General features: G+C 39.6%; 1 protein-coding gene across 6 annotated transcripts in view; it reads right to left on the minus strand.

Moving 5' to 3' along the window:
• Window positions 1-2,917: 2,917 nt before the first annotated feature.
• ABCD3 (ATP binding cassette subfamily D member 3) overlaps window positions 2,918-15,620 on the minus strand; it is a 76,053-nt gene continuing 63,350 nt past the window's right edge. For 4 of the 6 annotated variants that reach the window (XM_073357001.1, XM_073357002.1, XM_073357005.1 and 1 more), the window contains 4 exons: window positions 14,840-14,959; window positions 13,391-13,495; window positions 11,911-11,967; window positions 8,499-10,337 (listed from right to left, as the gene is read on the minus strand). In XM_073357001.1, coding sequence (XP_073213102.1) covers window positions 10,260-10,337; window positions 11,911-11,967; window positions 13,391-13,495; window positions 14,840-14,959 — 360 coding nt within the window. In that variant the 3' untranslated portion in view covers window positions 8,499-10,259. Of the gene's footprint in view, window positions 4,351-8,498; window positions 10,338-11,910; window positions 11,968-13,390; window positions 13,496-14,839; window positions 14,960-15,620 lie in introns of those variants that run through there. The other 2 variants (XR_012160408.1, XM_073357003.1) reach the window with 2 other exon arrangements.

Below are 15,620 nucleotides of genomic sequence, written 5' to 3' on the forward strand. Positions count from 1 at the left end.
TGCTGGAACAGAGGAAGATACAAGTAGGGGCTGAAACAATAACTCATCCATTATTAGAAATTAGAGGGAAGGAAAAATTAAAATGAGGAATAGAAATTAATAGTGGAGTTTGGAAAATTCCCCATCTAATTTTACCATAATTCTTTTTGTATTCCGAACATATACTAAGAGTATCTGCCAACATCTTCCAGCAAAATAACAAATAATTTCCATAAACATGCAGAAATTTGTAGAAATGAAATGAGACTTTGTCTTGACGGGGGATTTGCCCCAATTACAGCCTTTAAAGAAACTGTTCCAGCACAACACCTAGCATCAATGGGCAAAGTTGCTCTTTGCACCAGTGGAGTTTACCCTCAGGCTTTCAAAGCCGGGATAAACCCAGTGGATCCAATTAATGCCTTTGGCTGCCTACATTGAGGATTGCACTGGTAAAGCTACATCAGTGGTTAGAATCGGGCAAAAGCCCAGTTTAGATAAGGTCTTAGAGAGACATTGCGTGGGCTCCCAGCCCAGTGACAGGGGAGCTGTTGTGTGCTCTCCCTACTGGGATCCCCCCACACACATCAAGGGAGAGGAGCTAGAAACCTCCAGTCACCTGACTCCAGACACTACCCCCATCAATTGCTGTGTCCACCCCCACACAAAGGCCCCACCCCAAGCTATCTGCTACTCCCCTCAAATTAATCTGCCATTTCCACCCCCCCACACGCAAAAGAGGCCTCCTCAATTGATCTGCTCTTTCCCCTACAGACTCCCGCAACTGAATTAATCTGCTTTCCCCCCCCCCACCCCACGCACACAGAGACTCCCTCATTAGTTAATTGGCTGCCCCCTCACACACTCCAGCAACTAGGCCTGGCAAACACACCTCTTCACACGCTGTTGCTCCACACTGTGCTAGGCCTCTGCTCCCCTCCTGGTACTGGCTGAGGAGGGATGGAGGTGGTAGCTGGGAGTCACTCACCCGAGGCCGAGGGAGAGAGTTTCTTCTCCCCCACGCTGCCACAAACCAGCACAGGGGGCCGGGCAGTCCCCCTAGCACAGAGGTGGGCAAACTACGACCCACAGGCCACATCCAGTCTGTGGGACTGTCCTGCCCCGCCCCTGAGCTCCTGGCCAGGGAGGGTTGCCCCCAGCCTCTCCCCCGCTGTTCCCCCTCCCATGCAGCCATGCTGCCATGCGGGCAGAGAGATCCTGATGCTCTGAGCAGCATGGTAAGGGGGCAGTGTGTGGGGGGGATTTGAGTAGGGGGTCCCGGGGAGCAGTCAGGGGACAGGGAGCGGTTGGATGGGGCGGAGGTTCTGGGGCAGTCAGGGGTCAGGGAACCGGGGGGGTGGATAGGGCGTGGGAGTCCCAGGGGGCCTGTCAGAGGTTGGCATGTGTGGATAGGTCAGGGCAGTCAGGGGACAGGGAGCAGGAGGGGTTGGATAGGGGGTGGGATCCCGGGGGGGGGGCATTTGGGGCAGGGGTTTCCCAGGAAGGGGCAATCAGGGGACAAGGAGCAGGGGGGGTTGGATGGGTCAGAGGTTATGAGGGGGACAGTCAGGGGGCGGGAAGTGGGAGAGGGAAAATTGGGGGTGGGGGCCAGGTTGTTTGGGGGCACAGCCTTCCCTACCCAGCTCTCCATACAGTTTCGTACCCCAATGTGGCACTCGGGCCAAAAAGTTTGCCCACCCCTGCCCTAGCCGGAGCCAGGAGCACTCCTGCTCCCTTCACAGGAGGGAACTGCCCCCCCAGCCCATGAAACACTCTCAGTAGCTGCCTTTCCCCGGGTGGTGGGGAACGTTAGCCAATCAGAGGCGTTTACTGTGTAAACTGACACATTTCCTTTCCTTCTAGAGCTGTAGAAAGGTCTGGAAACTCAGTGTCTATGGGACAAAGTCACAGCTGGCAGTGGTGAACTCGCAAAGGGAGGGAAACCTGTTTTAGTGACCACACAAGGGACCTGCAGAAATAGCTGCCTATTACTGTGTAGTTTTAATGAAAGACTGAATAAAATTATACTGGACGGCTTTGAGATGTTTTAAATCGGTCATTTATAAGGCTGGGATTTAGTCACAGAGGTCACAGAATCCATGACTTCCAAAGAGCTCAGTGACTCAGCCAGCGCGGGGAGCTGCAGGGCCCCCCTCTGCTTGCAGAGGCAGGGAACTGTGTAGTACCCCCACTGTGCAAGGCAGCAGGACCACCCCCCACTCCACAGCTCCCCATCACCACGGGAGACAGAGGAGACCCCCAGAGCTCCCTCCAGGCAGCATGGGGACCCCCACAACTCCCTACCACCACAGGGGGGACACCCGCAACTCCTGGAGGCTACGCTGTTGGCAGCAGGAGGAACCCTCACAGCTCAGAGCCACAGCTGGTGGCAGGAGGAAGTCCCACAGTTCAGAGCTGACAGCACAGGGGGACCCTGGAGCTCCAAGCCCCCATGGGTGGTAGGGGGCCCTGGAGTTCCCAGCCCTCACAGCTGCCCAGGGTCCGATATTTTGTCTTGGATATTTTTAGTAAAAGTCAGGGGCAGGTCACCGGCTTCCATGAATTTTTCATTATTGCCTGTGACCTGTCCCTGACTTTTACTAAAAATGTCCAAGACAAAATCTTAGCCTTAGTCATTTAATAGTGACCTTGAGGGGAAAAAAAAAAGTCCCCTCCCCTTGTGTGTCCCCTCCTTTTTTTTTTTTTCTTGGTTTCTTTATTATGTTTAAAGGCCTGAAAAAGTTGACTGGGTTTTTATCTTTTATTTAAAAACGAAGCCATACTTTTTTCTTCTGCTTGTTTTTCATGCTAGAAATTGAGGTCTATCCTCCCCACCCCAAGAAGGTCTGATAGGATTATGACATCACAAACACTATGGCAGTCAAGCCTGATTACTGGAGAGAGGAAGTGATGTTTAGACAGACAACTTAAAACTCTGATTTATTGACGATTTTGACAGCACATTCTTAGGACACACTCCTAATTATGTCACTGGAAAAACTTCCATAACTTCAATGGGAGCAGTAGCAAAGCCTTATACCTTCAGTAGGTACAGAACCAGGGCTTTAAGAAAAGACTACCCAAAACCTTTTGCTCTGTTAGAATGATAACTTCTGAAGAGTTTATAAGATAAAAGCAGCAGCAGCTGGTATGATAGGCCATTGTTTTATAATCTGTGGATCCCTGCTTCATTTCTGTATGCTGCACTGGGAACACTAAAGATGCAGCTTGTTCAGGCCAGAGGCATAAGGGAAGAGAGTGAGTCTCACTTGCTCTTCTTATCTGGGGTGGCTCTGGGGAAGCAGCTCCAGCTCTCAGGCAGAAGCCATTCAAAGGTGGTGCAATTTAAAAGGAGGGCCAGCACACCATTTATACACCACCAGAGGGCTCAAAGCATGATTCAAGTGGTGTATAGCTCTTATTCACCCCCTGCAGAGAGTCAGCATTTCAACCAGGAATCACTGAATTTATCTGTCCTCTCCCCCCCATCCTCAGAGTTTGAGGCTATTATTCCCTCTTTCTGGACATAAACACTGTGTAGAAATGAAAATTCCCTATGGTTTTGACTGGAAACAGTCTTCTAAAGAGTTACTAATTGCATTTCATGGAAAGGACTATCAAATGGTGGCTTATACTTCTGCCCAAAAGTCCCTCCTGAATGGAGTTACAGAAACAGGAAGACACGAGTGTGATACCATTATTCCTTCTCTCACCACCCTACTTCATCCTATTATGTAGCACTGAACTTATATTTAATAGTGTAATACTACGTTGCCATTCTCCTCATACTACAAACCATCTTCAAGTGGTACCTATGGGAATTTGACACTTATCTTTAAAATCCTATATATAGAATACTTTTCTTACTGTAAGGAGGGGAATGTAATATCTGAGCACCTGGCAGTAATGCATTAAGCAACAAGAGTAACAACTGTTACATTCAGTTCATGCTCTCCTCTCCCTGAGGAAGAATTGTGTAAGGAGTGGTTTGTTTTCGGGGGGTGGGGGTTTCTTGGGGGGGGGGAGGGCAGGAAGGAGGGAGGGTTCCTTTGGCACACAAGGGCAGAAAATGGTGAAGGTTTCCTCAGTTCCTACTGGAGTTCATTCCACAGTTTCAGAATAGTTGTTGAGTTAGCACTGACTCTTGCACAGACAAGCTTTAAACGTTGTGGTAGAAAGTTCCACTGTGCCTGAGGAGCAGAGTTGTGGACCATGCTCTTAATCCTGGAGCTTTAGGTGGTCTTTTAGATATGCTCATCCCAGGCTGCTGGAGTATCTTGAAGATAAAGTTGAGACCTTAAACTTGATTCTTGAAAATGAACTTGATGTTGTGAAACTAGGTCTCGTGCCATGAGGTCAACTGGAGGAAGACTGTAAGGGAAAATTACTTCATGTGTTAAATAAATCAGACAATTTTACAAAAGCAAAAAATTTTAAGGTATTTAGCATCAGAATCCATATTGAGCTGCACAAAATCTATTACTCACATAAAAAGATTAAAGCTACCACCATGGCCGCATCTATACTGGTGAAATTCCCAGCAGGAATCAATGTGAATTTCCTTTGCATAGACATAGCCTGTTAACTTTGTCTTACTGAGGGAATGGATTTGTTCACAAGATTAGTAAAGAGAAATTACATCTCCCACTTATAAGTTATTCGTTCAAATTTGACCCAGGAAATAATTTTTGCTATCTGATAGTTGGCTAAAGGCATGTATGAAGTGAGCTGGTTGTTTTAGGCTGTGTCTACACTAGGAAATTGATCCAGTGCTGACAACGTTTTTCAGCAACTGGTCCTCCGGCCTTCAATCCGCTGCTGTTGAAAATGGTTCTACTGCTAGCATAAAATGGATTTGTCCCTTCTACCACTGCCATAAGACAAAACATGCTTTGAGCTATATTCAACAAAGTCTCAACTATACTTTATGTAATAGTGATGACTAGCATCTTGCACCATCTACATTACAAGCTAAACTACTGTCAACACCAGCTGGAATCCCTGGTAAAAATATGATGAGAGGTGCCAAAGAATGGACACAAATGCCCAATTCCTAGGAGTGATCACATCAGACCACAACTGAGGCACAGTGGAAAGTAGTTTGGAAAAGCTTGCACTGCTGCTGCTTGTTCATGCTTTTTCAACAAAAAAGCTCAATTTCTAGTGGTGCCTTTGTGGCACATTTCACAAATATTAGCATTTACTTTAAAAAAAATCAAATCCTATTATCCAGGCATTGCAATTCATATGGTCCTCTGCTACGGGGACTCAGCACTGGGTGACTGCCTATCTTGGGTAGCTCTTTACAAATAGATCACGTTTTACACTGAAGCCACGTAATGGTCCATGACTAAAGCTTCTAGGTGCTACTGCAACAAAAATAATGAAAAACAAATCACCTCTGACTGTCTTAGGTTCTGATCCTGCAGTGAGATGCATGCACATGGACTTCTGTGCCTATGCAAAGCTTCATTGATTTCAAGAGGACAATGCAGGGGTGTAAGAGTCCAACCATATAGATCAGTTTTCAGGTCCTGAATGTTAGCTCTGGTTAACTGGTGATCTCTAAGGGTTGTCTCTGGGAATCAAGATTTCAACTGCTTTGCACTAAAGTTCCGTAACATCTTGTCAAATACGAACTCAATCCTGCAATTTGGAATAAAACTTACAACTTCACTTCTCTCTGATATGTGCAGCAGGATCCAATTCCAGCGTTTCCCCCAGTACTGTAAGTTTTCACTAAGACCATCAACACAACACCATTATAGGGGAGTCTGACAACAATGCCATTAAACTATTAGTCTTATGTGAGCAGTGTATCTCACATACTGGTTTTAATTAGATTTTGTGTCTGGCAGTGACTTGATTTACTCAACAACTGAAATTTATAAACAAGTACTGTAGTAAAAGCTGCACATATTAAGACCTTGATACCCACGCAGAGTCAGTTAAAAAACAAACAAAAACAAATCGAGGCCCTGATCTTGTATTCCCCGCACCCCAATCTACATACGTATCCCACATTGGTGAAATGGTATTCTCAGTTAAGGAATTTTTTAACAGAGGGCTATATCCTTTGAGAAGGCTAAACAACACATTTTTTATAATCTTATGATTATACTCAAGATCTAGATCCCAATCAAGAGAATGAGGAATAGGTATATCAGATTAAAATGAATGAAAAGTAAACTACATCACAAGATGCTTTAGAATTAATTCATGGAGCAAAGCTTGGTTCATCCTTCATACAACTATACTCTAAATGTTCAGATACTGGACAATTTTACCCTGGGAAGGAAGACTGAGGAAGCAAGAGGATAGGGTAGCCAAACAGGACTGTAAAAATTATTTTCTCTACAGCTTAAGTAATAGAGCTAAACTATAGAGCTTTGGTCTGCATAGCTCAGTTCAGTTTAAGTGGAGTTTACTACTCATACTCCTTAGCTATTTTTCCAAATGTAAACATTTTCTTTTCTGGATATATAGTCAAAGGCTCAAACACTCAGTGTCTGATTTTTTTAAATTAGGTCTTTCCCCTTTTTTCAGATACAGCCTGGCAAAAATGAAAAGGAGTTTATCCTTTTCATGCCAGAATTATTTGCTGTGACACCCATACCTATGTTGTATGAAGTATTGTTCTGGTCCCAGATATTAGAAAGACAAGGTGGGTGAGGTAATATCTTTTATTGGACCAACTTCTGTCAATGAGGCAAGTTTTGAGCTTAGGCAGACCTGCATAAGAGCTCTGTGTAAGCTTGAATGCTTGTCTCTCTCTCACCAACAAACGTTGGTCCAATAAAAGATATTACCTCACCCAGACCTATAGCATTTAGCTCTTCTTTCCATTAACTTACACTGATTACCATTTGACTGACTGACTGTATGAAATTCTTACTCTGATGTAATAGAATTTTATAAAGTTGACCCCAAAGAATTCAAAAATCTCATTAATTGGTTCTAGGTTTGTCAAACATCTACCTTTCCTGTATTGTTACACAAGACTATTGCTAATTACACCATCAACAAATATAAAAAGCCTAATGCAATTTTCTCTTCAGATTTATTAATCCAGAGGCACTTAAATGTCTTACATTTATATAGTGTCTTTCTTCTCAGAGAGCTTTACAAACTACAATATGTACACATACAGGAATATCTCCCAACACCATGGAAATGCAACCATCTCTGACTACCACTAGTGCTATTTTGAAATGTCACCAGCTTGAGACTCCATAGTTGAGGATATGGAGATGATTTCATCAATACTTTCATTCTCACTATGATTATAATTCATTATTTTCAAACTTCCAGCTTGAGCAATTAAAAAAAAGACTACAACCAACATATACCACAGCTCCATTTTATAAGTGAACTAAGATTCAATCATTCTCACTGGATTAAAAATTTCTTCATTGACAATAAAAGTTTATCTTTTAAGGTACTGTTATGTAATCCTTTAAACAATGGTGGTCTAGAAGATCTTTCTAAATTGTTTTTACTATGTGTTCCTAGTTGCTCACCAGGTTATTCTTTAATATATCCATAATATAAATTATAGCTTTTAGGAATTAAATGAGGAGATGACCCTTGATTCTCAAACTGACTTCAGTACACTACAGGAGCCGGCCCATTTCTCCTTGTTTATGAAGCTGGATCTGGTTTAGTTTTTAAGGCAAAATTGAAAAAGTTTATGCTCAGTGCTGTTTCTAATCAATTTTGAATTGTAAAGCACCCTTGAACTTGCTGCAGAAGAGGATATATAAATGCACTTTGAGTGGTTTCTGCTTGTTAGTGTCAAAAATACAATAATACATTAAAAAAAATCCCAAATCCACTACTTTACATTACTGAAAACTTCTCTCCAGTCAAAAGAATAAAAACAGATATTTCAATTTAGAGAAATATTCTTTGCTGTGTCTCTTTAAAAAGCTACTAAAACATTTCTTTTTTTTAAAAAAAGTTGCAATTGGGTGACAACTTTCACAAAACAGCCATTATGGTAAATGCTGAAAATATAGGGCTATCATGAAAACACTATAATCTCACCTATAGCAGCACCACTTGCTTCACTATAAATTAGTCTGATATCAGTGTTTAAGAATTTGAATTAAAAACTGGTAAAAAAAAGCTAACTTTGCCATCTTGTGGAATGAAAGAGTTTATTTCAGTGTCAGGTGATCCATGGATGCAGTTAAGCTTCAAACACATGCCTTTTGGAGTTTTATTGATGCTATTTAACTTGTTGAATTTATTGCCTATGTCAGTGGATACCTGTACTAAGACATGAGGTCACTGGCATTTCTTCTGCTATGTAAAAGTATTTTAATATTGTGAGTGGTATGGGCAAGAAGTGTAATAACCTCAAGTTTTCAAGTTTCAAGATAAAAGGGGGAAATAATAAGTAATCTTAATACGAAAGATGATATTCAGTATTCAAAGAGCTGAATTAGTCACTAAGAGGAAGATATACACCCAAGTGTATACTGATTATATAAAAAGAAAAAAAGAAAACCTTGATAAAAGATGTACAGAGATCACATTTATTGTGTATTTAGTGCATGTCTTCATGTAGTGCATTCCTATGTTACATCATGTGTGCAACACTACAGAGCCACCAGAACATCAGTGTATGGCAGGGATTTTTAAATGTTTTCACAGTGTGGACTATAACTGTACATAGGCCTATGGACCACCAGCCTCCCATTCCTGATCACACAAACCATCTCTTTTTGCATTTGTGATCACTTAAAATCATGTGGCAACTACAGTAATTGTTTACATGGAAAAGTAATATTAAGAAAGTATTTACTGTATTTTTAGCTGTCTTTTAATAAAATTTGGCAGTTGGAATGAAAGAACCAGCACTCCATGGACTAGTGGTCCATGGACCACTGTCATACGATTTACTAATTTACATAAAAATTGCCTAAAAACCCCTCAGGAAATGGAGTCAAATTTTGATGAATTTTGAGATGTGGGACCCCAGACATCACATAAAAAGGTGGAAAGCAAAACAGAGGCTACCATCATCGCTCCCTCTTAAAACCCAAACCTATACAGCAGCTGGACAGGGTACATCCTATTTTAACAAGCGGGACAAAGAAGGACTCTGAGGGAAGACCATCACCACCACACTTCCCAGGAATGGGAGCAAAGAGGACAACTGAAAGTCTGCTACTGAGACAATTGAAAGTCTGCTACTGCTTTCATGGAGGGATGGTAAGTGCTTTAGAAGGATACATTTTGGGCCCAATTCTTGGTCCCATTAATGTCAGTGGCAAAACTCCTAAGACTTCAATAGGCAGATTGGTCTTTTAATCATTCTCCCTCCTCCACCATTGCTGTGGGAACTAAAATCATACTCCTCAACTTCCCAGAGCTGTCATGTGTGTCTACACAACCCCAAATGAAAAATAGTCAAGGACCCTGACCCCTGAAATACAGAATACCATTTTCACTACTATTATTTTTTTTCTGTCAGTTCCCTTCCATCTCAATTTCTTCTCAACTCTCCCCATTTGCTTCCACTGCCTTTTCTGCGGGAGGAGGCGAACACAGTGCAGCACTGCTTTTGTCGAATGGGGGAAGAATGGGAGACCGTGAGAAGCACAGGAGAGCTGTAGACAGACAGGCTGAAAAGGCCTAGAGATCCACAGTGGATCAGGCCTAATCTCTTTAACAGCAGAGGGAATTAGGCTCCTGCCCTCTTGGATTCAGTCCACCCTGCACCAGGAACAGTGCACATACAACACCCATCACAAAGCTTGGCCTCTACCCAGGTCTGGCACTGTACAGGATAGCAGGATATAGCTATGAAGGGGAGGACATCCTGCATCATGTGGGATAATTCAAAAGTATGCATAGACTAGACAGTGAAAATCCAGAATTGTTGCCAGAAACATGAGAGGCAGTAACCCTAATTTTAACAGAGTTCTTCACTGAAGGACAGGAAGGTCCATAAAAGTCAAATCAGCTGACTTCAAATGGTTTACATCCCAAGATGAATCAGGTTATATTGATTTAAGCCCAATTTAATTTAGGCAGGTTTTAAACCACAAGAATAAGGACATTCTTAGTACATATTAATAATTAAACCAACATATACACAATTAGCAATATCCTACATAATAATAAATGCTTAATAGCTTGCTTTGGATTATCCTATACCTAGTTAAATTTGTTTAAAAACAAGCCAAGTAGTTTTATCTTGCTATGTACTTTTCCTTTCTACATGTTCTCTGTAATTATCAGTCTCTGTAGTAGTTGCAACTTTATGGATTTTAAGATCCAAATTCAACTGTATCTTCAGTTATCTTCTTGAACTCATAATTTCCTCTACCATCCATGTGCAGGTAAAACTGTGGAATGAAAAATGTACATCATCAACCAAAAGACAAAAAATATTTTTATATTAGCTTTGTTTATCATAATAAATTGTATAAGCAAATAATTGTTAAAGAACAAAAACTAAAACCCTAAATCAACTGGTCAGAGGATGATCTCCTATTGCAATGCTTACCCAATTCAATTGCCTTTGAGGAATAACATTGTATGATTTTTTGGATATGCTCTGTCTCCATCTTCTGCTAGTTGGTCATACTGCTCATCACTGGGATTTGGTTTGTTGTGACAGATGTCTAATTTGCATGCATAATTATAATTATGTGTATAAATCTGGTATTTGTACACAGTGAGTCACTTACACCAATACCTGAATTGCAGAAATGTGTGCATAAATTAGGTGTGAAATGGTATACACTGGGGCAGTTAATAGGCGGACCATGGGCCAAACCTGGACCACCAGACACTTTTGAATGGACCCCAAAATATTTTTATTTACTTATTATTATTATGGGGTTTTTTTTATTATTTTCTCTGGAGTCTATACCTTGACCAAGAAATGTGGACTTAGACAATTGACTTCCCTCATGTACATTTTTGTATACACAAACTAAGCATGTGCTTTTTGAAAATCAGGCCTTTGTTAAAGATTTGGCTGGTGCTGGGGGACGGAAATTAGCAAAGGAGTATCCCCACAGAGCTTCAAATTTTATATATTTTCTAAGAGTAAAATGATTTCTTCAATTATTAATTACAATCCTTATTTTGTCCACTTCAGGACTATAACAGATGAAATTATGAAAAAGAATTTAGGGGAGAAAAGGAATACCTTTTCTTGGGGGACAAAAGGAATACATGTATCACAGTTTTACATGTTTAAAATGTTTAACATTCCTTTACCCAATATCTCCATGAACACTGAATTCCCCAATCCCTATCTGAACAAAATATCCACAGATTTTATGCTTCCCCACCTACACACCCCCTCTAGGGGGTAATCATATCTTATTGTAACTGGAAGGGAAAACGTTTGCTAAAACTATTTTATAGGATTATAAAAGCCATGTGTATTTCAACTGTATCAGATTTATTTTTTGTACTTATAGCAGTGTTCTCTTCATTGTACCTCAGCGCACATACACAAAATTTAAATTCCAGCCAATAATTTACTTAGTTATAGAGTAAACAAGGATTAGCCCCACAATTAAAAATACATCTTGCATGGCACAAAGGCCCTTTATAAACATGTGCATTGGCACCTTCGCCAGAAAAGTTTTATAGAATTGTTTAGCTACAGGCTCTTTTAATCAGTGTCCATAGACGAAGAAACACTAACTTTGAATATTTATATGGATAACCCTTCAGAACAGAAATGTAGGACTGTAAATTTCTTAGATTTTCATAACAGCTTTTTGTGAATCCTTCAGATACTGCTGCTGGACTATGAAAATATCATCTATGCTACTATTTTTTGAGAGGAGTGTGTCCGTTTGGAAGGCAAGACATTTGAATGCACCTGAACTCAAAGTCCATTTAATACCCACAAAAAGGCTAAATACATAATCATCAACAAAAATAAAAATGACATACATCGTGGTGTTTCCAGAGGGACTTTCTGTGAGAGACAGTGAAGAGTGTGATGCCAACCTATAGCAAGAAGAGAATACAAACATTAAGTAAAACTTCACCCATAAGACAAACTCAACTAATTTCCTCGATCCCTCACACTTGGTAACATTTTAAAAGATGAAACTAAAAGCTCATACTAATAAATAGAAAAGCTTTAAGGCCTTAAATCATTTATACTATGTGTGTGTAGCCTCAATATTGCACATTTTAGAGGAAAAACAAAAGAGGTTTTAGGTTTGGTTTTTTAAACCTACTGATTTATTTAAATGTTCTGTTTTTCCTGCAGGAGCTGAAAATATCAGACTAAAAAATTCACTCCCTATGCTTAGATGTTAGCAATGTCATAGGCTCTTGCAGAAAAAACAAATTCCTGAACTTGAGCCCTAGCAGGTAAGTAAAGGAGGAAATTATTTCCAAATATTTTGTTTTTAATGTATTTGATTGCAAACTAAAGTGTATGATGTTAATGATTTAAGAACTTGAAGTGCTTCTTAAATGCAATGAAAAATTCACCTTTAAAATAACCTGTAAGCAACAGTTGCAACTGTATTGAATGGTTAAGCTGTAAATGGTTAAAACAAATAGAAATGAAAGTGATAATAATTTTAACCTTCTGTAAGAGTCAGCTGACAAGGGGTTTGATTTTCCAGAGGGATGCATTATCAGCCACTTTGCAACAGTAAATCCTCAAAATAGAAAGCAGTACAACCTGGCAGCCAAACGGTAAATGTACTTAAACAATGAAATAACTACTGCTCTTTTGCACAGAGCCCATCCAGCATCAAAATTACTACTATAAAACGATCTTAGGGCCTGCTCCTGCTCCCACGGAGAGATCTGGATAAAGGTTTCAATTCCTGCAGGAGTTTGTTTCCTTTCCAAGGACATCACTGCTCCATAGTTAAATTTAAAGTGAGTTTCCCATTATAAGCTCTATTTTCAAACCCTTCTCCCCTTCCCCAAAAAGAAATCAACCCCCTTGATATTTCTCCGACCACATCCCATATGAGGGTAGAATATTTTTTTTTTTTTTTTTGAGAATTCTCGGGGAGGATGGGGAATAGGAAAGAAGTTAAAACTTCATGCTTTTTTAAATACTTTCTTTTCATTTACTTTTTGAAAGTTCCCCTAGTGTTGCTGGCTCCTATCTCCAAAATAGGTTCACTTACAAGTCCTTTTGTTTTGTTGGCCTTGCTGAGAAGGTTATTTTCCATAAGAAAAGTATAAGATTGTTTTGGGTGTTATCTAGATTCCACTTCACATTTTAATCAAGTTTTTGGAAATTTAATATTATCATGTCTAATATTGTTGCTGCAGTCCAGTTTTACCAATCCGTCAAGTTAACATTTTCCAAATTAGAAATTACATTCACAAAGAACAATTTACATGCATCTCAGCCTTCTTTCTTTATCTAAAAAAAACAGAAACAAAACAAACTTACCTTCCGGCAATGACTGTAAATGTAGCCTTCTACATCAACGCTAACAGCACTTGTACATTCATCGAGAATTGCAAACTGAGGTTTATGATAAAATAACCTTGCCATCTGGAATGCAAAACAATACACCATTTGTGAATAGAGAGCACAAGCACAATGCAAGTTTCTTCATCTTTATAATAGCATAACCTATTGTCTAAATGAGCATTTAAGAGATGAAACTATTGTAATCTATTGGAAATATAAAAAACATTTTAACAAATGGTTTGAAATATTTACACAATTGCTCAAAAACGTCAGTTTTTGTGCTACCATTACCTCTCTCTCGCAAAAGGCATAAATGAAAACTATGAAGCTATTTAAAGACATTTTAGTGTGATTTCATCCCATTACTCCTAAGTGTTCAGCAGATACAGTAATATGTACATTACCATGCAATAATCAGAGACTTGAGTAATACTGAAGCACAGCGAGTTACAGCCAGTGTGCAATGAAAATTTCCTTTGCTGTCTTGTCAGTTTGTCTTCTAGCAGACAGGCAGCTCACAGTCAATATGAATACTTAATTTAAAAAATGGTAATAGTTTGTCATAGAATATAATCTTAGGTGTATGTGTAACACATAAGCAGCTTTCCACAATTATCTGGTACTTATTAACCCAGAAATGTTGTGTATGTACTGCCATACCATCATTCTGGCTTGATTTTTGCTAGAGGAAAAAGGATGAATGCCAAAATATTTACATATATAATGATCAATGCTGTTAGTAGAAAGTCAAGTGTTCTCAACAATCACAACTAATACTGTAGTCTTAGAAGTTTTAACCAGAAATTATTGACTGAAAATTAAAAGGGGAAAGAATTTTTTTTTAACCATCGTTTACTGAACCTCACTTAAAATTTGAACACTTTATAGTATTCTTTGTATACTTTCCAAGGGTAAGAAATATTTTACAGGTTTCAGAATAGCAGCCGTGTTAGTCTGTATCCGCAAAAAGAAAAGGAGGACTTGTGGCACCTTAGAGACTAACAAATTTATTTGAGCCATAAGCTTTCGTGAGCTACAGCTCACTTCATCGGATGTATTCCGTGGAAAATACAGTGGGGAGATTTATATACACAGAGAACATGAAACAATGGGTGTTACCATACACACTGTAACGAGAGTGATCAGGTAAGGTGAGCTATTACCAGCAGGCGAGCTTACATAATAGAAAAGAATATGGTGATCTGATAAGAAAGCATTCAGAAATCTACATTACAATGTGAAAATAATAATGCCCACCTGTAGTAATTTAAGTTATTTTCATGAGCACTAATATTATAAAAACCTTACATTATTTCTTTAAAGAATAAAGCAATAGAAAAATTTACTGACTAGATATCATCTACGTTTCAGATTAGTTATACTAATTTACAGTATTTTCCAAGTAAGTATAAGATAGACACGCACTGCCATCCTCTGTTTTTCTCCTCCGCTGAGCACATCCATCCAGTCCTGAACACTATCCCAGCCACTTTCACGTTCCAGGATTTGACCCAACTGAACATTATCCAAGTACTCCTTCAGCACCTTTTAGCAAAACAATAATGCTTACAGATACACCTAAACATACTTCATGTTGCAATAATTTCTCAGATTAGTATAGTATACTATAATACTATAAAATATTAAAATCACTCTATCACCCAAGATATTGGTACCAAAAATAACATTTCAAAATGTAAACAAATCTAATGTTCTTACTTGCTATACCAATAACTTAAAAAATGAATGATACTTCAGAACAAGTTTAAATGAACAGTGAAACTGTCATTAACAGACACATGACATCCTTGACATCTGCTGGCAGGTAATACTAGAGGTTATGTGATAAATGGCGAAAGCAGCAGCCCATTAATGTGGCACGTTTAAAGCCACAACTGATGACCTTTGATTTGGTGAACCTTTGTATCTTACAGCCAATCAGGTTCAAAAATGGAAAAGGTGAATTAAGAGAAAAACCAAAATGCTATGAAGTCTCCCAAAGCAAAGAGCTGTAGGGAAGCCATGGTTCCATCAACATTTCCTGTTTGGATCTACATGGGGGGGAAAAAACCCTCTGAAAAAAACTGCAGAAGGAGTCCCCAGGTAACAGACTTGGGTTTCTCTATCATTTAACAAATTTAAAGTATAAATAATCCCACACTACAAAGAATCAGGAAAAGTAATGGCTGCAAATAATGGTTATTGA

Source organism: Lepidochelys kempii, chromosome 8, assembly GCF_965140265.1.
Source record: "Lepidochelys kempii isolate rLepKem1 chromosome 8, rLepKem1.hap2, whole genome shotgun sequence".
NCBI classification, from domain to species: domain Eukaryota; kingdom Metazoa; phylum Chordata; order Testudines; family Cheloniidae; genus Lepidochelys; species Lepidochelys kempii.